The following is a 21,685-nucleotide window of genomic DNA, read 5'->3' on the forward strand; positions in this document are numbered from 1 at the left end:
GCCTTTTCCCATCAGAACTATCGAAGTGATTGGATTGCTTTCTATGTGCAGTGCTTTAACCACTTAAGCCCCGGACCAATATGCAGCCTAAAGACCCAAGGGGTTTTTACAGTTCGGGACTGCGTCGCTTTAACAGACAATTGCGCGGTCGTGCGACGTGGCTCCCAAACAAAATTGGCGTCCTTTTTTCCCCACAAATAGAGCTTTCTTTTGGTGGTATTTGATCACATCTGCGGTTTTTAGTTTTTGCGCTATAAACAAAAATAGAGCGACAATTTTGAAAAAAAAGCAATATTTTTTACTTTTTGCTGTAATAAATATCCCCCAAAAACATATATAAAAACATTTTTTTTCCTCAGTTTAGGCCGATACGTATTCTTCTACCTATTTTTAGTAAAAAAAATCACAATAAGCGTTTATCGATTGGTTTGCGCAAAATTTATAGTGTTTACAAAATAGGGGATAGTTTTATTGCATTTTTTTTTTTTTTTTTTTTTTACTACTAATGGCGGCGATCAGCAATTTTTTTCGTGACTGCGACATTATGGCGGACACTTCGGACAATTTTGACACATTTTTGGGACCATTGTCATTTTCACAGCAAAAAATGCATTTAAATTGCATTCTTTATTGTGAAAATGACAGTTGCAGTTTGGGAGTTAACCACAGGGGGCGCTGTAGGAGTTAGGGTGCACCTAGTATGTGTTTACAACTGTTTGGGGGTGTGGCTGTAGGAATGACGTCATCGATCGTGTCTTCCCTATAAAGGGAATGACGCGATCGATGCGCCGCCATAGTGAAGGACGGGGAAGCCGTGTTTACACACGGCTCTCCTCGTTCTTCAGCTCCGGGGAGCGATCGCGACGGAGCGGCTATAAACAAATAGCCGCGCCGTGGTCCCGGATCGCTCCCCGAGCGGACCCGACCTCCGCATGTAGCGGGGGGGGTCCCGATCGGACCCCCCACCCGCTAATAGGCGAGGACGTACCCATACGCCCATGTGCCTGTACGTGCCATATTGTGGACGTATATGTACATGGGCTGGTCCTTAAGTGGTTAAATAACTGCTATGCAGTTTGTTTAACAGGCTGCAAAATATAAATTGATGCTCTGAGTAATATATTTTACTAAACAGTCAGACTAATGGCACGTAGGAACCTATTCATCCAAAAATGTTCTCTATGCTTTTTATCAATTACTTTATATAATTTTTTTTTTAACATTTAGCAATGAGAATTTGAGCATTCCAAGTTAGAAATTGCTAATATTCATTGCAGCGGTAAAGTTGGCTGGAGACGACAATTAGCAGTTTGACATTTTGAGACCATAAGAAAGCTGCACACCCTTTGCCCACTCAAATTATTAGGTGCTGCTTCATAAAACTTGAGAGAAGAAAGTGAGCACAAAATTAAAGTGGTTCTAAACCTTTACATACAGTATAAGTGACTTGCCTCTGGTGATAAACCGAGATGAAGCAAAACCTTCTACATAGGTCGTACTTGTTTATCTGCAGTACTTTTTTCACGACAGCTGTTCAAAGTCTCAGCTCTAGAAGGCATGGGACAGGTATCTGATGTCCCACAATGCACAGCAGAGAGCCGAGTGTAATCTGAGAGTTTAGTGGAGGGAAAGGACACAACCCCCTCTACACAATCTCACAGGAAAAGATCAGTGCTGGATTAGTAGCTAGGCATAATAGGCACCAGTCTATGAGCCCCTTGCACTTGCTACCCCCTAGAGGGCCCCTGGATTTTGGGTCCCCCTATTCCTGAAAAGCCAGGCAGCGCACATTTTTTAACTTCCATTCAGAGTCAAAGAATCAGTCCTTGGGCTTTTTTTGTTATTTTTATTGGGGAAAACAACTTGGATAGGGAATAGGGATTTATGGGATGCCCAACTTGACTTGAAGAACAGCATAACACTCTCTATGTACACTGAAAAAATGACAAATCCTTGACTGTATTTTCTCTGGAACAGCAACAGTATCTCTGGAAATGACAATGGAAATTCCCTTTCTAGAAGCTCTGGCCCAGATCCACAAAGAACTTACCCCGGCGTATCTATTGATATGCCGCGTAAGTTCTATGATGCCCCGTCGTATCTTTGTTTTGTATCCACAAAACAAGATACGACTGAATGTGGGCTCGATCCGACTGACGTACGTCTTAGTACGCCATCGGATCTTAGGTGCATATTTACGCTGGCCGCTAGGTGGCGCTTCCGTTGATTTCCGCGTAGAGTATACAAATTAGCTACCGTATTTTCCGGCGTATAAGATGACTCGGTGTATAAGACGACCCCCTAATTTTCCAGGAAAAATTTTGGTTTTGGGATATACTCACTGTATAAGACTACCCCCTTTTTTTCCAAGCCCCACTGTGCCATTACATGCCCCCACTGTGCCATTACATGCCCCCACTGTGCCATTACATGCCCCCACTGTGCCATTACTTGCCCCCACAGTGCCATCACATTACATGCCCCCACAGTGCCATCACATTAAATGCCACCACAGTGCCATCACATTAAATGCCACCACAGTGCCATCACATTACTTTCCCCCACAGTGCCATCACATTACTTTCCCCCACAGTGCCATCACATTACTTTCCCCCACAGTGCCATCACATTACTTTCCCCCACAGTGCCATCACATTGCATGCCCCCACAGTGCCATCACATTGCATGCCCCCACAGTGCCATCACATTACTTTCCCCCACAGTGCCATCACATTGCATGCCCCCACAGTGCCATCACATTGCATGCCCCCACAGTGCCATCACATTGCATGCCCCCACAGTGCCATCACATTGCATGCCCCCACAGTGCCATCACATTACATGCCCCCACTTTCCCCCCCACTGTGCCATCACTCACGTTTTGCAGGCCGGTGACAGTCTCCGTCTGCTGCGAGCGTCCATGATTTCAAAGCCGCGCGCCGACTTCTCAGCGTGTCCTGTGATTGGCAGAACACAAATTTTCCCAGTAGCGCCTCTGTTCTATGTTCCGCCAATCACGGATACCTTCTCATCTCGTCCGAGGATGAGAAGGCATCCGTGATAGGCGGAAAACAGAACAGAGGCGCTGCTGGGAAGATTTCTGTTCCGCCTATCACAGGACAGCGAGGACGCGCTGAGAAGACGGCGCGCAGCTTTGAAATTATGACGATCGCAGCTGCACGGAGACCGTACCCGGCGTATAAGACGACCCCCGACTTTGGATGCATTTTTTTGCATCCAAAAAGTCGTCTTATACGCCGGAAAATACGGTAGATACGCCGATCCTCAAACGTACGTACGCCCGGCGCATTTTTTTAAGTCGTTTACGTAAGGCTTTTTTCGCGTAATGTTACCCCTGGGTCTATGAGGCATACGCAATGTTAAAAATGGACGTCGGGACAGCATCAAATTTTTCGTTGTTTACGTCGTTTGCGTAAAACGTTCGCGAATAGGGCTTTGCGTAAATTACGTTCACGTCGAAAGCATTGACTATTTGCAACGTGATTTCGAGCATGAGCACTGGGATACCCCAACAGACGGCGCATGGGTCGTTAAAAAAAAACGTCATTTACGTGGGGTCAAGTTGAATTAACATAAAACACGCCCACATGTTCGTCATTAGAATTGCGCGCCCTTACGCCGACACATTTACACTACGCCGCCGTTACTTACGGCGCAAATTCTTTCTGGATACGGAAAGTACGCTGTAAGTTACGGCGGCGTAGTGTATCTGAGATACGCTATGCCTGCCTAAAGATAGGCAGATCTTGGGGATCTGGGCCTCTGTGGATCTGGGCCTCTGTGTCTACTGGGTAAAATTCTAGCAAAGTCCCAACTTGTAGGAGCTGTATGTTCCCTCTCTTGAAATTACCAGCCTAACTGTGCAACCAAATATATCAGATGTGCATCCTTCACATATATCAAATGTGCGTCCTTCACAAATTGAAAGCACTGGGAATGTATCCTATACATCCTTCCCAATAATGAATGTAAAACAAATACTGAAACAAACTGACTGAATTAAGCGTCCATAGCAAATGACATTCACTGTGGATGGATGATGGATGGATCCTTAGGTAAAAAACGCAGGTGATAATACTGTTTTTCACAGGACAGACAGGTAATAATAGGCAATAATAAAAGTCGCCACACAGGCCGCTTACCAGATCTGTAGGATCTCTATTACGGAGATCATATGGGCACATACAGGAGGGATCAATCTGGTCACGGACCGATCAGCTCACTCGTCCAACACGATCCTCTCCTCCACTTTTCAGTTCCAGGTGCTGTGGTGATCTCCGTGAAATCCTTTTTTCCAGGACTGGATTAGCTCATGCAGGATATTTAAAAGAGGAAAAAGGAAGGCTTCATAGTGCAGTAGATTTAAAACAAAAGTTTTTATTCCATTTGCTGGGCTACTGACATCTTTAGAAGCAAAAGGTAGCAAACAATTAAAACAATACTTCTCAAGCCTGTCAGCTGGTTCGTGTTGATGTCAAGTCCTAATGCTCCACCCGACACAGCGTTTCTTCGTAAGGGGCATCGGCAGGGAAAGGAGCCGATGCCTCTTACGGAGAAAAGCTGCGTCGCAAATCAATGATTCGCAAGGGAGCAACAGCTCTCTCCTCTCTCTCCCTCCTGACAGAACGGATCGGCTCCTGCTGCAGTCAATCAAATCCTATGACGAAGGAGTATGTGGCAAGGCCGAGTCCTGCTGTCTGTGTCTTTAGACTCAGGCAGCGGGGCTCTGGAGTGAGCCTGCATGAGTGCCCCTATACCAAGCCGCTTCCTATGGTGGGCACTCACCAAAGAGGAGGAGCCAGGAGTGCTGTCTGGAGACCTGGAAAGAGGAGGATCAGGGCTGCCCTGTGCAAAACCATTGCACAGAGAAGGTGAGTATAACATGTTTGTTATTAAAAAAAAATATCCCATAGAATCGCTTTAAGGATGAAGGACATACCTTCTAACTTTGCGAGATGGAAAAGAGGGACATATTATAGCATAAAATATTTAGGTAAAGGACACCCTCTTACCATACCTCTGGTAACACTAACCATGAGGAATAATGTGCATAAAATTATTGGCTTAATCCAATTTTTTAATCACTTTGTTTCCTTTGTTTTGAAATTTCAAAATAGCAAATCAAATCATTTACATTTTTTAAAAAAGTTTTAGTGAAGTTAAAAACCTTTGATAATACATTTTTTTATGGATATCCTTATTTCATGCCAAAAAGACGGACCGGTGAGGGAGAAAGAGGGACAGGGAGATTTGGTTCAAAATGAGGGATCGTCCCTCCAAATAAGGGACAGTTTGGAGATATGCAAGGATAAAAGCTCAATCATACCCGATGACTCTGCTGTACATTTTCAAGCTTAGAAAAGGCTATTTGAATTGCCGCCCATTGTTGGAAGTACTTGTGAAGTCTGTAGAAATATCACATTCCTACAGCTAGTTTAAAAAAGAAAACATCTGAACAGTAACTCTGGGCAAAATTCTCTACTTCTCTCATCTCTTTCTTAGTGTCTGTATTTTAAAATAGGCAAGAAGCTCACGCTTACCTTGCAGCACTCTATTTCTATCTCTGTTCTCCAGAGGTTGCCTTACTGCAGCTTTATTGTAGAGCAGTATGTACTTATGATATTCCTCACAGGAGTTTGAAATATGTTGAGGTGAAAGTAGTCCTTGCTATAATGGAAAGATACATAAGGCTTCATTCACAAAGCAGTATTTTCACTTTAAGAAATTGGGTAAATTACCACTCAATTGTTTGGGCATTTGCATGCACTATTTTATGAAGCGATGCAGTATTTCAGTAGTGAAAGCTTGCAGTAATTTATCTTAACAACCGGTAACAGTCATGGTTGTTAAGGAGCAGGCAGGGGGACAAGCGAGCGCCCCACCCCCTCCGGAATCAAATCAGGCCATATGCTCATAAAATGTTGTGGGGACCCTTCAGGTCTGGTATGGTTGTTAAGAGGAACACCCATGCCAAAATGTAAAAAAATAAAAATTACGTGGGGTCCCCCACCCAAATCCATACTAGGCCCTTATGCAAGCATGCAGCCCAGCAGGCAAGGAAGGAGGACAAATGAGCGCCCCACCCCCTCCTGAATCATATCAAGCCATATGCTCATAAAATGTTGTGGGGTCGTGGGGACCCTTCAGGACTGGTATGGATTTTAAGGGGAACACCTATGCCAAAATGTAAAAAAAAATTACGTGGGGGCCCCCCCACCCAGATCCATACCAGGCCCTTATGCAAGCATGCAGCCCAGCAGGCAAGGAAGGGGGACAAGCGAGTGTCCCACCCTCTACTGAATCATACCAGGTCATATACCTGTAGCGCCTGGTCATTCTCCAGTACCGGTGCTATGTTAAATTTAGAGGGGGTCGGAGAGTTAGTGGACTCTGACCAATTTGATTTGTTTAAATTTGTGTCTCTGTCTCAACTTTGGCTGTGCTGTGGTCCATTCTGTTTTTTCTGGGGTGCTGATCCCACCCCAGGTCGGCAGGTGGCAGTAGTGGAGTCAAGGATTGGGTGCTCTTGCCCAGCAGCCTATCAGGAGGGTTTGGCCTCGCTGTGCATGCTGGGAGAGGGTATTTATGAGGCAGAAGGCACCTTTAGGGTAGCCACTTCACGCCGCCCCGGCGAATGGCCTTCCGCGCTGGGGTTGCGCGTGCAACGCAAGGATCCTGGCTTCAGGACCACGTTAGCCTGAAGCAATTGATCTGCCGCTTGGGGACTCAGTAATCGACTGGGTCCCACTTAAGAAGGTCCTGGGTCGTCTGTCCAGTTGGAGGAGGCCTGATGGTGGAGAGTCTGCCTGAGGAGTACCAAGAGAGGCTGGTGTTCCGATAAGGGCCTGACTATGCATTGGGGACCAGGGGAACCGGACACTGAAAGGCTGGATGTTGGCCGCCCGTCAGTCGGTACCCTAATTTAAAACTACCTGAAGGAGATCCAGGTGCCAAGTCTGCTAAGGAGGATTATCTCTGCTGTTCATTTACTAGGAGGGTCTGTGGCAGAGACTTTTTCCTAAGGTTCGAGTGACATTCTGGCTGCCAGGCCAGTGAGAGAGGCCAGGTGCGCTAAACCCACTCAGGCTGGGGAGGTGAAATAGACATTACATGTGGGAGCAGGACTGTTTCCCTAATTCTGACATCTGGATCTGCTGTCTTTATTTCTTCTTCTACCTCTACTCTTCACCAAGTTTTATTGTTTTTACCCGGCTGGGTAATAAAGAGCACAGAAAAAGACACCTGTCATGGACATTCCGTTACTACAACTTTCACCAATCACCCCTAGACATCAGAGAAATACGAGGTAACATGCCGCCCAAAACAAACCAGCAGCTCCTTCGGGGGTAGTGCTACATACCCATAACACGGGGGTGTGTGGTTTCCGCTGCATCCTGCTGCTTAAAAAAGGAAGGGGCATGGCCTGATCCTTGATGTCATAAGGGGCGTGGCCATCCAGGGCATACCGCATACCTGGACCACTACCCAATCCTTAGCTCAAGCAGCAAGGTGGGAGAGTGTGATTAGCTAAGAAAGCCCCTCCTCCAAATGAAAGAAAAAAATGACCTGAAGACTCGTGTGATGTATGACATTTTGGTCTAGGCTAGACACCAGCAAGCAACTGAAGAAATGTTAATTTATTTTTTTAAACTAGTAAATATAATATAGCTTCCTATCCATTTACTAAGGCTGGCAGCACAAGGATTAAAATAGCAAATGTGTAATGAGAGAGTGACGTTACACGTTAAGAAAATTATACAGAAAACACAATTCCAAACCTAAATAAATCAGAATTTGAATTTACATACACTTTAACAGTGTTGCTGAGGTTGACATAAAAAACAACAAAGAGGCTGAAATACTTTCCCTGGAGAAAGTGCTTTTCTTAGTTCTCTCCTAAGCTAACATAACAAGAAGCCTGGATATTTGGGTATGTGATCTCTGCTGAAGGGGGGATCAGGCAATCTGAATTTTTTTAGCAGTCATCACATGACTAAATGCCTATGTTTTTGGATGAATAAAGAACTTGGAGCTTCGGTTTCTCCATGAAAGATAGGTTTGTCAGGCCTCCTAGGATTCTGTATTCAAACAACAAGCATAATAATGGTTCATGACCCATTGCAACGTACATTGTTTTCTTAAGGCAGTGTATGGGAATAAGTTATGGAAGGTGCTTTTGATGTTAGAAACATTTAAAAGAAAAATATTGTTGAAGTCTATGTTATGGTATTTCAAAAAGTGTGGATGATGTAACTTATCTATCTTACCAAGAAACTTAAAGTTAAACTAAACTCTCTCAATCAACATTCTCACAATCAAGTATTCCCTTTTCTGCTAGCCTTAGTAAATAAAAAGTTCAATAAAGAAATAGGGCCAGATCCACGTAGCTCTAAGTAATTTTAGGCAGCGTAGCGTATTAGGGCCAGCGTAAGCTGTAGGCGTGTTTTATGTATATTAACTGTGACCCCACGTAAATGACGTTTCGATCGAACGGCGCATGCGCCGTCCGTGGACGTATCCCAGTGCGCATGCTCCAAATGACGTCAGCAAATCGTCATGCTTTCAACGTGAACGTAAATTACGGCCAGCCCCATTCACGGACGAGTTACACAAACGATGTAAAATTTGAAAAATTCGACACGGTTCCGACGTTCATACTTAACATTGGCTGCGCCATGTTTTTGGTGGTTTATCTTTACGCCTGAAAACCCCTTACATAAACGGCGTATCTTTACTGCGACGGCCGGGCGTACGTTCGTGAATAGGCATATCTAGCTGATTTACATATTCTAGGCGTAAATCAGCGTACACGCCCCTAGCAACCAGCGTAAATATGCAGTTAAGATACGATGGCGTAGGAGACTTACGCCGGCCGTATCTTAGCAACATTTAAGGGTATTTCAGTTTGAGAATACGCTTAAAGTTGCGACGGCGCGGATTCGGACTTACGACGGCGTATCTACTGATACGCCCGTCGTAAGTCTTTGTGGATCTGGCCCATAGAGTTACTGCTCCAGATGGGTGTATGGAAACGATCCGTGTCCTCTCAGAAAAGCCCAGGTGCCCTCAATACACGAAGCAAAATTTGAAAGAATATTTGGACAGCCGCACTCTAAAAAAACTTTCGGTTGCCTTTTATTGGTAAAAAAACTTCAACCACCACATATCACTGCAAAAATAGGGGATACAGCTGACGCGTTTCACACTATTGATTAGTGCTTAGTCATATATAACATATAAGAAAATGCAATGAAGATATATAGTATCAGACGATCTAAACGATCAAACGATCAAATGATCTAAACGATCTAAAAAATTGCCATTAAAAATTTCGAACATGCTCTATTTTTTCACAACGTTTTTAAAGTTGTCGCTTTTAAGGTTGTAAAAAATGGTCGTGTGTGGGCTTTAACGACTTGAAAAAAACGCGCATGCTCAGAAGTTATGAGACGGGAGCGCTCGTTCTGGTAAAACTAGTGTTCGTAATGGAGTAAGCAGCACATTCATTACGCAGTAACAGACTGAAAATCGCGAATCGTCTTTTACTAACACGATATCATCAAAAGCAGCCCCAAGGGTGGCGCCATCCGAATGGAACTTCCCCTTTATAGTGCCGTCGTACGTGTGGTACGTCACCGCGCTTTGCTAGAGCATTTTTTTTTCACGAACGTGTGCAAGCAAGGCCTTTTTTATGATCGGGTTGAAAAAAAACTTTGTTTTTTCTAGACCCTTAAAAACGTCATTTTTTAGAACCCGAAAAACGGTCGTGTGTAGGCGGCATAAGTCACAGCTCTAGGAGAAGGGTACTGTGTGTAGCCTCTGGTATGTATACAAGATTCCTACAGTAGACAGCAGTTATCCAGACATACTGTAGGATAGTCATCATTAGACCTAACTAATTTCACTTTTTGCTATTCCAAATAATTTTTTTTAGAAGCTTGTTTTTGATAACTTGCAACCAAGCTGTATACAGCATATACGTATGGGGCTCTTTTACTTTTTTTTTTACTGCAAAGTGCTTCAGCAAGGGTTAAAGTACTATGTGTTGCCAGCACATAGAGTTGGACTACCGTTCGCTCACACAAAGCAGTGACCTGGCTCTCCAGTTATCTACCACTTCCTTTTCCCCCCAATCCCACTAACACTACTTCAATCAAAAGTTCTGCTTAGGGAACGAGAACAATGTTGATTAGCACATTGTTGGGGAGAAAGATATGTGCTGAACCACTTGAAAACTGAGCCGCAGTTAAACTCTCCTATGTGCTGGCAACACAAGGTATTTTAACCCAATGTGGCACCTATCAGTTAAAAGAAAAGTAAACAAGCCCAATACAGTAATAGGGTTGGGGCCCAAGACGAACAGTTAGTGCTGAGCGTAAGTTTGCCCAGAACATCACCCGTTCGGGTGTTTACCGAACACCCACCAAGCGCACAGTCAATAGTTTGTTAAAAAGCTGGCTGCCGTGTCCTTAACAATGGATGAGTCATCAGCTGCAGAATTTGAAGGCAATAGAAGTAAAAAAAAAATGGTATGAGGGTCCCCCCAATCCATCCCAGGCCCTTTAAATCTGGTGTGGATTTAAAGGGGGTCCCCATGCCACAATTAAAAAAAACAGAGTGTGGTCACCCCCACAATCCATACCAGACCCTAAGATCTGGTATGGATTTTGAGGGGGATCCCCACGCCAACATTTTTAAAAAAAATGGTAGAGGTCCCCCAAAATCAATAACAGATACATATCCAAGCATGTAGCCTGGCAGGACAGGAAACAGGGGAGACGAGCGATTTCCCCCCCTCTCCTGAACCATACTAGGCCACATGCATGCCCTCAACATGGGGGGGGGGGTGATTTGGGGCATGGGGGGGCTTTGCCCTCCCCACCCCAAAGCATCTTGTCCCCATGTTGATGGGGACAAGAGCCTCTTCCCCACAACTCTTGGGTGGTGGTTGTGGGGGTCTGCGGGCTGGGGGGCATTAAAGCCCCTCCCATTGATGCCACAACTCTCAGTGGATGACGAGGAATAGCAATCTGTGGTAATTTAACATCTAGTAGTTCCATGCTGGTGCATATAGCTGATGTAATATGTGTTTAACAGTCTGGTATACTGGAAGTACTTTGTTAATGTGCGTTTCATACCTTAGTAATAAATGGTGTGTTTTTAAAGATAAAGCACTATTGACGTTTTTGTATTCATATGTGCATGGCTGACGGAAGAAACTGGTAGGAGAAGCAGGGAGAGATTCTGTCATTGAACCACGGGAACTACACTTCCAGTCCCCTTGGGAGGGACAAAGGCGCTATTTGAACATATTAATACAAATAACCTTTATCCAAGGTGAGAGCACACCCAGTGCAGGGATAGAGCACAGCATGCAGCACAAGTGATACACATACAGTATAAAATAACTGATCGCCGTCATTACTAGTAAAAAAAAAAAAAATGTTTTTTATAAATCTATCCCCTATTTTGTAGCCGCTAGAACTTTTGCGCAAACCAATCAAAATATGAGATTTTTATTTTGCAAAAATATGTAGAAGAATACGTATCGGCCAAAACTGAGGGAAAATAAATGTTTTTTTATATATTTTTGGGGATATTTAGTATAGCAAAAAGTCAAAAATATTGTGTGTTTTTTCAAAATTGTTGCTCTTCTTTTGTTTATAGGAAAAAATAAATAAAACCCGCAGAGGTGATCAAATACCACCAAAAGAAAGCTCTATTTGTGGGAAAAAAAGATTCAAATTTGATTTGGGTAAAGTGTTGCATGACCGCGCAATTATCATTCAAATTATGACATACCGGACCCTTATCTGAGCATGCAGCCTGGCAGGCCAAGAAAGGTTGGGGGGCAAATAAGCCCCCCCAAACCATTCTATGCCACATCCCCTAAACATAGGGATGTGGCTTTTACACCCCCCACTCCAAACACCTTCTCCCCATGTTGATGGGAATAAGGGCCACATCCCCACAACCCTGGGCTTTGGTTGTGGGGGTCTGTGGGCAGAGGGTTTATTGGAATCTGGAAGCCCCCCCCATGTGAATGAGTATGAGGTACATAGTACCCCTACCCATTCACCAAAAAAGTGTCGAAGGGTAATAAAAGCACAGAGGCAATTCCTTTATTAAAAAAAAATTAAAACAGTGTCCTCCGATGTAAATAAATCATCAATCACGATGACTGCTGCACTGCCGGACCCGAAAAAGAAAAAAAAATAGCTACGCCGTCCAGTAAGGCAAACCGCCAAATGCCTGGCTTGCCATTTGACAGTTCTTATTTAGGTAAGTGAAGGGCCACTTGGCGACTTCACCTAGTGGCACCGCCCCCTTGTTGACATCACTGATCCAGCATGCACGTAACGTCCATGACGTTCCGAGGGTGGTGCCACCAGGTGATGTCGCTCAACCCCTTACCTATATAAGAACTGTCAAACTGCAAGCTAGGCGTTGGGCGGTTTGCCTTAGTTAACTGCGGAATGATTTTTCAAAATGTATTTTTCGGATCCGGCGGTGGAGTCGTTATTGATGATGGCTCTACATCGGGGGACACGTGATTTATTTATTTTTTAATACATTAATTGTCAAAAACTGTCTCTGTGTTTTTATTACTTTTTGAATTTTTTTGGGTGAATGGGCAGGGGTGGGCTGGGATCTGGGGCCCCTTTGTTAAAGGGGGCTTCCAGATTCCAAAGCCCATTGACAGCTGATGACTCCGCGGCCGGCTCTCCCGCCCAGCACCTTAACAACAAGCTATTCACTAGACGCTGATTGGGCAGAGCTGTGCCCAATTAGATCTCAGAATGGACTGTGCAGCACACCATGCAAATTTGGGTGTTCGCCGAACAGGCGGTGTTCGGGCCTAACTTTTGCTCAGGCCAAACCGTTCGCCCAGCTGCTGCCTCTGCAACTAAAGGAGTAGCAGTTGGGGGATGGTAAAAGCATGGCTCTGAAGTGGAGTTTTTCTGGCCCCCAGCCTCTAGTGTGGACGAGCCCTTACAGATTATGAGTTTTAGACCTAACTGTGAATAAGGGCTCTGGAATATTTGATTTTGGAAATATATGGTGGCGAGTGGTGGAGAGTCTGAAACTTTTTTTTTTAGGTTTTTTAATTTCTTTTAATAAACTTAAACTTTGTTTTTAACTTAAAGGGGTTGTAACAGAATTTTTTTTTTCCCTAAATAGCTTCCTTTACCTTAGTGCAGTCCTCCTTCACTTACCTCATCCTTCCATTTTGCTTTTAATGTCCTTATTTCTTCTGAGAAATCCTCACTTCCTGTTCTTCTGTCTGTAACTCAACACCGTAATGCAAGGCTTTCTCCCTGGTGTGGAGAAAGCCTCTTGAGGGGGGAGGGGGCGAGCAGGAAAGTCAGGACACTCTCTACTTTGCAGATGTGTGTTCTCAGCTGTGTGTTAGTGGGCGTCCTGACACTCCTGCTCACCCCCTCCCCCCTCAAGAGGCTTTCTCCACACCAGGAAGAAAGCCTTGTATTACTGTGTGTAGTTACAGACAGAAGAACAGGAAGTGAGGATTTCTCAGAAGAAATAAGGACATATAAAAGCAAAATGGAAGGATGAGGTAAGTGAAGGAGGACTGCACTAAGGTAAAGGAAGCTTTTTAGGGGGAAAAAAAAACTTTGTTGCTATAACAACTTGGTCATTTGCATATTCTACGCCGAAAACAACGGAAGCGCCACCTAGCGGCCAGCGTAAATATGCATCCTAAGATACGACGGTGTAAGAGACTTACGCCAGTTGCATCTTAGGCTAATGTCGGCGTATCTTGCTTTCTGAATGCACTTTCCACATAATTATTTGTAAAAAAAAATGAAAACCATTTATAATGTTCCTTCTACTTCACAGTTATGTACCACTTTGTGTTGATCTATCACATAAAATCCCAATAAAATAAGTTTTATGTTTTTGGTTGTAACATGACAAAATGTGGAAAATTTCCAGGATATGTATACTTTTTTAAGGCACTGTATTTCAATTAAATATGTAACTGTTTTCTTGGAGAATTGGGCTGAGCTGAGGTGCAATCACTTGGTGACCTCCCTATGTAAATTGCAAGAGTCAAATTGTTTGTGCAGGCTATAAATTCCCTTTGACAATTCAATATATAAAATGATTGTTTCGTCTTCAGATAAATTGCCTTGTAATATATGAATTCTAGTTATTACATGTAATAAAGACTTGTTCTGTGCTGTAATACTGATTGCCTCTTCTCTAATAACATTGAGATGTCTGAAATGATTCTAATTAGTATGTTACTGGAGTTTTAATCTCTCCTTTAAGTAACTGAGCATAATTGGCAGAGCAGTTTACATCACTCACTGCCATGTTCAAAGGCGAGAGTGTTGTGCAGTAAATTAATTTCTGGGAACAGTAATCAGAGTTCTGCACTGCGCATCCCAATTACCAATGAGGATCAATTGTACTCTTATATCAGACATTGATTAGTAAAGCCATTGTGATTTGGGTAACCCAGTGTAGAAAGATGTCTACCAGCCCAGTTTATTAGATTAAATTTGATTGTCTCCCTCATAGGTGCAGAGATGTATTATGGCCTAGGCCGACAAGGCCCAGGCCTAGGGCAGCACTTTGCGGGGGGGGCGGCGAAAAAGCAATCCCACCCTGCCCCCCTGTGCTCATCCCAACCTGTCTCCCTGTGCTCATCCCACCCTGTCCATCTGTCCTCATCCCACCCTGTGCTCATCCCACCCTGTCCCCCTGCGCTCATCCCACCCTGTCCCCCTGCGCTCATCCCACCCTGCCTCCCTGTGCTTATCCCACCCTTCCCCCCTGTGCTCATCCCACCCTGTCCCCCTGTGCTCATCCCACCCTGTCCCCCTGTGCTCATCCCACCCTGTCCCCTGTGCTCATCCCACCCTGTCCCCCTGTGCTCATCCCACCCTGTCCCCCTGTGCTCATCCTACCCTGCCCCCCTGTGCTCATCCCACCCTGTCCCCCTGTGCTCATCCCACCCTGTCCCCCTGTGCTCATCCCACCCTGTCCCCCTGTGCTCATCCCACCCTGTCCCCCTGTGCTCATCCCACCCTGTCCCCCTGTGCTCATCCCACCCTGTCCCTCTGTCCTCATCCCACCATGTCCCCCTGTGCTCATCCCACCCTGTCCTCATCCCACCTTGTCCCCCTGTCCTCATCCCACCCTGTCCCACTGTCCTCATCCCATGAAAATGACAGGGCGGGTCTTAAAAAGGAAGGGGTGCGTCATATATAAAGTAGGGGATGCGTGAGTTTCACCAGGCCTAGGGCAGCACAAAACCTAAATACACCCCTGCATAGGTGTGCGTAGCCCATTGCATTAGGGTGTGCATCCCAATGCTCAAACACACTGCAAACTACAGATCGCCCACTGTGTTCATTCCGAGAGGGAAGGGATCAGTAAATTACATATTTACCAGCCCCTTCCCCGTTCATCCTAAAACATCCCTGCAGAAAACCAGCCGGTTTTCTGCCGCGAGTTATCGCAGGATTTAGAAAGAACTTGCTTAAAAAAACATGCGGTTTAGTAATTATGCATATGAGCGTATCATTTTTTTTTTTTGGTCGGGGAGTGGATCTTGGGTGGGAGTTCCCACACTTTTTTCCCCAGGACTTGACCCCTGGTTAACATCCACAAGTGTGCTCCCAAGTCCTGATCCTGACTGGATAACCAGATGGCTAGAAAGTGCAGAGGGAAAATCAGGGTGGAGAGACTCAGCTCTCTAAAGTGCATCTGCAACCTTGATTTTGGGTGTCCAACTCATTGTGCTGCGGAGGTGTATTATAGTCCACGCCACTAGATGTTGGTGGTCAAGCAGGCTGATCAAGCGTGCTGAGACCTAGTGTCCTGGATGGCACTCTAAGGCCCCATACACACCATAGAATCTATCCGCAGATAAATCCCATCAAATGGGTTTCTGCGGATAGATCCTATGGTGTGTACACTCCGTCGGATATCTATCCGCAGATAAATCTCCCCTGGAATGGATTTCCAGCAGATAAATATTTGTCGACATGCACAGAATATCTATCTGCTGGAATCCATTCCAACGGATGGATCCGCTCGTCTGTACAGACTTACCGGATCCATCCGTCCAAAGGGATTCCCCGCACGCGCCGTAATGAATAGACGCATGCGTGGAATTCCTTATATGACAGTGTCGCGCCCGTCGCCGCGTCATAATAGCGGCGACGGCGCGACACGTCATCGGCAGAGGATTTCAGCGCGGATTTCAATGCGATGGTGTGTACACGCCATCGCATTGAAATCCTCTGAAATCTTAGAGAGGATTTATCCGCGGATACGGTCCGCTGAACCGTATCTGCGGATAAATTCTATCGTGTGTATGGGGCCTTAGTGACGCGCACTGGATCCAAAATGCCGGAAGCAAATGTCGGGAACCAAAACGCGGAGTAGCCGGATGCTGGGCGGATCGCAAGCTCGATGTTGCTATGGTGACCGTGACTTACATGTTTCACACGCCTGCGCTTTGTCAAAGTGCAAGCGCGTGAAACATGTAAGTCCTGGTCCCTCTGCACTTCCTAGCCATCTGGTTATCCAGTCAGGATCAGGACTTGGGAGGACACTTGTGGATGTTAACCCTATGTTACCTGGAGTTGTGGCGGTATCGTATATATATAAATTTTCTGAGTATTTCAACCATGAGAATGAGCTTTCATTCATTATGTCTATTTTAATCATCTCATTTTCATTTGATAGTTGTTTTTTATTATTTCAATGTTGCATTCAATAAATTAACTTGATTGAGCACAAACATTTGCAAAAAAGTTATTTTTTACTGGTCCCATCGAGCGCTGCATTTGTTGTCTATATTTTGTGTCTACTTTATTCCAGAATTTGGCAGCTGCACTGAGGTTCGGTTATTTTTATACATTATTTATGAGAAGACTATATATGTTTTTTAATGACTGCCAGTTCTAGCACACAAGGACTTTTGTTTTTTAATGTCAAGCCCTGTACACACGGGTGGGAATCTCGCCAGGAAAAAAACGTTGTTTTTCCTGACAAGCTTTCTTGCTTGCCGAGTGTACAAACGCGGTGACGTCATCGACTACGACGAGCATGCGCTCGTCACATTCGATGCCACCGCCGCCATCTTGCTGCACCCTACACTATGCCTTGGAAGCAACCGCGCATGCGTCAAAGTCATTTCAAGCATGCGCGGGTTTCCACAGCGATAGGTAAGTATACAGACGCTCGGGTTTCTCGGCAGGAAAACACTGCCGAGAATCACGACGAGAAAATAGAGAGCAGGTTCTCTATTTTTCTCGTCGAGATTCCAGGCAGTTTTCTCGACGAGAAACCTCAAAACCTCGTACACACGCACGGTTTTCTTGGCAAAAAGCTCCGCCAGCAGTTTTCTTGCTGTTTCTGGCCGAGAAAACTGTGCGTGTGTACGAGGCTTCAGAGTAAATTTATTGAATAACAGAGGTCCCTAATTCTCCTTACATGATGGGTAGGTGGAAAGGTTGATTATTGAGTCCAGTTGCTGTCCTTTTACTTACACCCCATTTGACACCTTTGCAGGGGCGGACTGACAACTCCCTGTAAGCCCCTGGGCTTACAGATGGTCACCACGCCAGGAGGCAGTGCAGAGGCGGGGCAGCTAAAATCTCAGGATTTTCACATCAAAAGCATGTCGGTTTCGGACATATCAGGGACAGATGTAAAAAAAACCATAGATTTTTACATACTGTCCCTGCTTTTACTGAGCCTGGCAACCCTGATGGGGCCCCCTAGTGGCATGGGGCCCTCGTGCAGTGCCCAAATGACTCAATGGTCAGTCCACCCCTGCACCTATGCATATTTGAACTTGTTCTGAAAAATATTTCCGAAATCAAAAAGGAAAGCTATATCCTTTTTTCACATTGAGTATGACAATACCAACTCATTGTACATCTTGCATTTCCTCTGCAAATTTAAAATTTAGAAAATGTAATTTATTGACTTTGTTTTTGTTTTTTTATCACATAATATGAACCGCAGAGAGCTATCATCAAATCCCAGGACCTGCTGATTAAAAGTAGGATATAGCCTCCTGGTCCTGCATATTTAGATGACATTGGTGGCAAGCAAACTGTTTTGGCTGACATTATAAGGTTATCTTACTGAGAGATGACAGTTTTAATATATTTTGGAAAGAAAAAAACTGTTTCCATAAATTTCAGCCATCAATAAACCATTCATTGTGAAATATATGCATGATAGATATGAAGCAAGCAAACTGGGATGAATCTGAAGATTATAAGATTTAACAGAGTGGCATTATGACAAACCTCAAACCTCTTTATGAATAATGTTTTTTTTATTTATTATTTGAATAAAGTCATTGCATAAAACGTATAGATATTATCTACTTGGTGCATGCTAAGTATATCTAAACCCAAGAACAAAAATGTAATAGTGTATATTGATTGCATATTAAGAATTATGAAGATGTGGTGTTTGCATTCTTCTTCCTTTTTTTTTTTTTTAAGCTAAGAACACTTTTTGCTGGTATAAAAAAAATGCTTGTTGATCCTGTCATAAATCTAGTGTCCTTGTATCTTTCTCAAAACAATGTTATCAGTCTTCTCAGATATATCCACTTCATCCTATGTAATATAGATGAGAGGAGAAAGGTGACAACACTGCTCCTCTATAAATAAACTACAATGAAAGTTGTCACCATAAAGCCCTGTACACACGGTCGGACCTTTGTCCGACCAAAATCACATCGGAATTCCGACAGAATTCCATCGGATTAAAAGAGAACATGTTCTCTATCTATCTAAACTCAGACGGAATTCCTTGAAATTTCCGATGGAAATAATCCGATGGGGCATACACATGGTTGGAATTTCGATGGAAAAAATCCATCTGACTTTTTTCCATCGGAAATTCCGACGTGTGTACGGGGCATAAGACAGGAAATGTTTTACTTCCAGGACCACTAAATGAAAGTTAAAGGGGTTGCAAAGGTACAATTTTTTTCCTAAATAGCTTCCTTTACCTTAGTGCAGTCCTCCTTCACTTACCTCATCCTTCGTCCTTATTTCTTCTGAGAAATCCTCACTTCCTGTTCTTCTGTCTGTAACTCCACACAGTAATGCAAGGCTTTCTCCGTGGTGTGGAGTGTCGTGCTCGCTCCCTCCCTTGGACTACAGGAGAGTCAGGACGCTCTCTACGTTGCAGATAGAGAAAGGAGCTGTGTGTTATTGGGCGTCCTGACTCTCCTGTAGTCCAAGGGAGGGGGCAAGCACGACACTCCACACCAGGGAGAAAGCCTTGCATTACTGTGTGGAGTTACAGACAGAAGAACAGGAAGTGAGGATTTCTCAGATGAAATAAGGACATATAAAAGCAAAATCGAAGGATGAGGTAAGTGAAGGAGGACTGCACTAAGGTAAAGGAAGCTATTTAGTATTTTATTTTTTTTGCCTTTACAACCCCTGAAAAAAAAAGCCTAAGAAAGAAAGCTAATGCAGTTGGTAAACTGCAGTATACTACATTTTTGTTTAGTGTATAGATACGATTTTGAACTCCAAAAAAATGTTCAGAACCACTAAAGTTGTATATTAATTAAAAATCATGAAAGCGTTCATAAAATCTTTGATCCAAATACCTAAAATCAGCTTTTATGATAAGGAAAGTTTTTGGTAGTTTTGTATAGAATATAGAATGCATAATAACAACTAGTTTTTTTTTTGGAAAAAAAAAAAAACCTTCACTGTGGACACAAAAAATTTGAAGAAATATCCATAAATTGACGGAAAAAAAATCTGAATCTATCGTAGACTTTGGTTTGACTCTGAACTTGTGACTTTGGTTCTCTTATAGGACTTTGGAATTATGTTTCTTCACCATCTTGCAACGATATTTCTTATTACGTTCTCTTATGTCAACAATATGGTACGAGTGGGTACCCTAGTGATGTGCCTTCATGACATGGCCGACGTTCTCCTAGAGGTAAGAGAAACCAAATGGTGTGATTAGAATTAGCCATCCATAATCATGTTAGCATTTTAAAGTCCTAGCTTTTTACTACATTTAAACTATTGGAAATAATTATAGAATGATCTACAATGCTAAAACTAAACCTGAAGTGCTAAAACTCAGGCCTGAAGAAGTTCAGAAAGGACAGTGGCCCCAAATGCGAGGATTAAAATATAATATTAAAAAATATATAAAAATAGGGATAGGCTTAAAGGGGTTGTAAAGGTTAATTTTTTATTTTCTAAATAGATTCCTTTAAGCCAGTGCATTGTTGGTTCACTAATCTTTTCCTTCGATTTCCCTTCTAAATGATTTTTTTTCTCTTTGCCTGAATTTCTCACTTCCTGTTCCTCCTCAGTAAGTTTGCCTCCACCATCCGAGCCGTTCTTGCTGGGGGTTAGTCAGCCAGAACAGCTTACTGAGGAGGAACAGGAAGTGAGAAATTCAGACAAAGAAAACAAAGAAAACATTTTTTTAGAAGGGAAATCGAAGGAAAAGGTAAGTGAACCAACAATGCACTAGCTTAAAGGAACCTATTTAGAAAATAAAAAAACAAACCTTTACAACCCCTTTAACTGGTTTCGGAAGCAGTAAACCATGCATAAGACAGAGACACTCAGAAACTGGTTTGCCCTACACTTTTATTCAGCAAGGCAGCAAATAAACATAGTCTCAGTGCAGGAGGGCTTTGTACAGCTAGTCCTTGTTAAAAAAAATAATGATGGGGGTATCATTTCTGCTGTGGCATTTTAGGTAGGCTGTATGGGGTCCTGTAAACAGGCAACATTTTTACCTTTTTAGTGGTCTGTCAGCAGTCAGCCTCCTCATCCTGAGCAAGTGTGGCTACTGGTAAGATGAGGAACTAGGAATGGGGACGTTCCTACCCAGAGTTTTACAAAGACTCTGGGCTCCAGGACCCAGACCAAAATGTATTTAAGTTCTGAGAAGATAGCAACTTTGGGGTAGATTCAGATAGAATTTACGCCGGCGTATCCATAGATACGCCGCGTAAATTCAAATCTGCGCCGGCGTATCTACTTTCTGTATTCAGAAAGCTAGATACGCCGACATTTGCCTAAGATACGACTGGCATAAGTCTCTTACGCCGTCGTATCTTAGGGTGCATTCTGACGCTGGCCACTAGGGGCGCTTCCGTTGTTGTTGGCGTAGAATATGCTAATTACCTAGATACGCCGATTCACAAACGTATGTACGCCCGTCGCAATGTATTTACGTCGTTTACGTTAGGCTTTTTCGGCGTAAGATTGTTCCTGCTATTAGGAGGCGCAGCCAATGTTAAGTATGGACGTCGTTCCCGCTTCGAAATTTGAATTTTTTACGTTGTTTGCGTAAGTCGTTCGCGAATAGGGCTGGACGTAATTTACGTTCACGTCGAAACCAATACGTTGTTGCGCTGTACTTGAAAGCAATGCACACTGGGATATGTACACGGACGTGGCATGCGCCGTCCGTAAAAAAACGTCAATCACGTCAGGTCATCATATATTTACATAAAACACGCCCCCTTCCACATTTGAATTACGCACGCTTACGCCGGCCCCATTTACGCTACGCCGCCGCAACTTACGGAGCAAGTGCTTTGTAAATACTGCACTTGCTCCTGTAAGTTACGGCGGCGTAGCGTAAATACGATACGCTGCGC

The 21,685-nt window shown here is 43.9% G+C and overlaps 1 protein-coding gene across 1 annotated transcript in view; it reads left to right on the forward strand.

Annotated features, from left to right (window-relative positions):
* Positions 1 to 21,685, forward strand: part of CERS6 (ceramide synthase 6) — a 242,054-nt gene that overhangs the window by 189,679 nt on the left and 30,690 nt on the right. The window contains exon 7 of the mRNA XM_040357813.1: positions 19,867 to 19,995. Within this exon, the coding sequence (XP_040213747.1) occupies positions 19,867 to 19,995 (129 nt within the window). The remainder of the gene's footprint in view (positions 1 to 19,866; positions 19,996 to 21,685) is intronic.

Source organism: Rana temporaria, chromosome 6 (assembly GCF_905171775.1).
Source record: "Rana temporaria chromosome 6, aRanTem1.1, whole genome shotgun sequence".
Classification (NCBI taxonomy): Eukaryota; Metazoa; Chordata; class Amphibia; order Anura; family Ranidae; genus Rana; species Rana temporaria.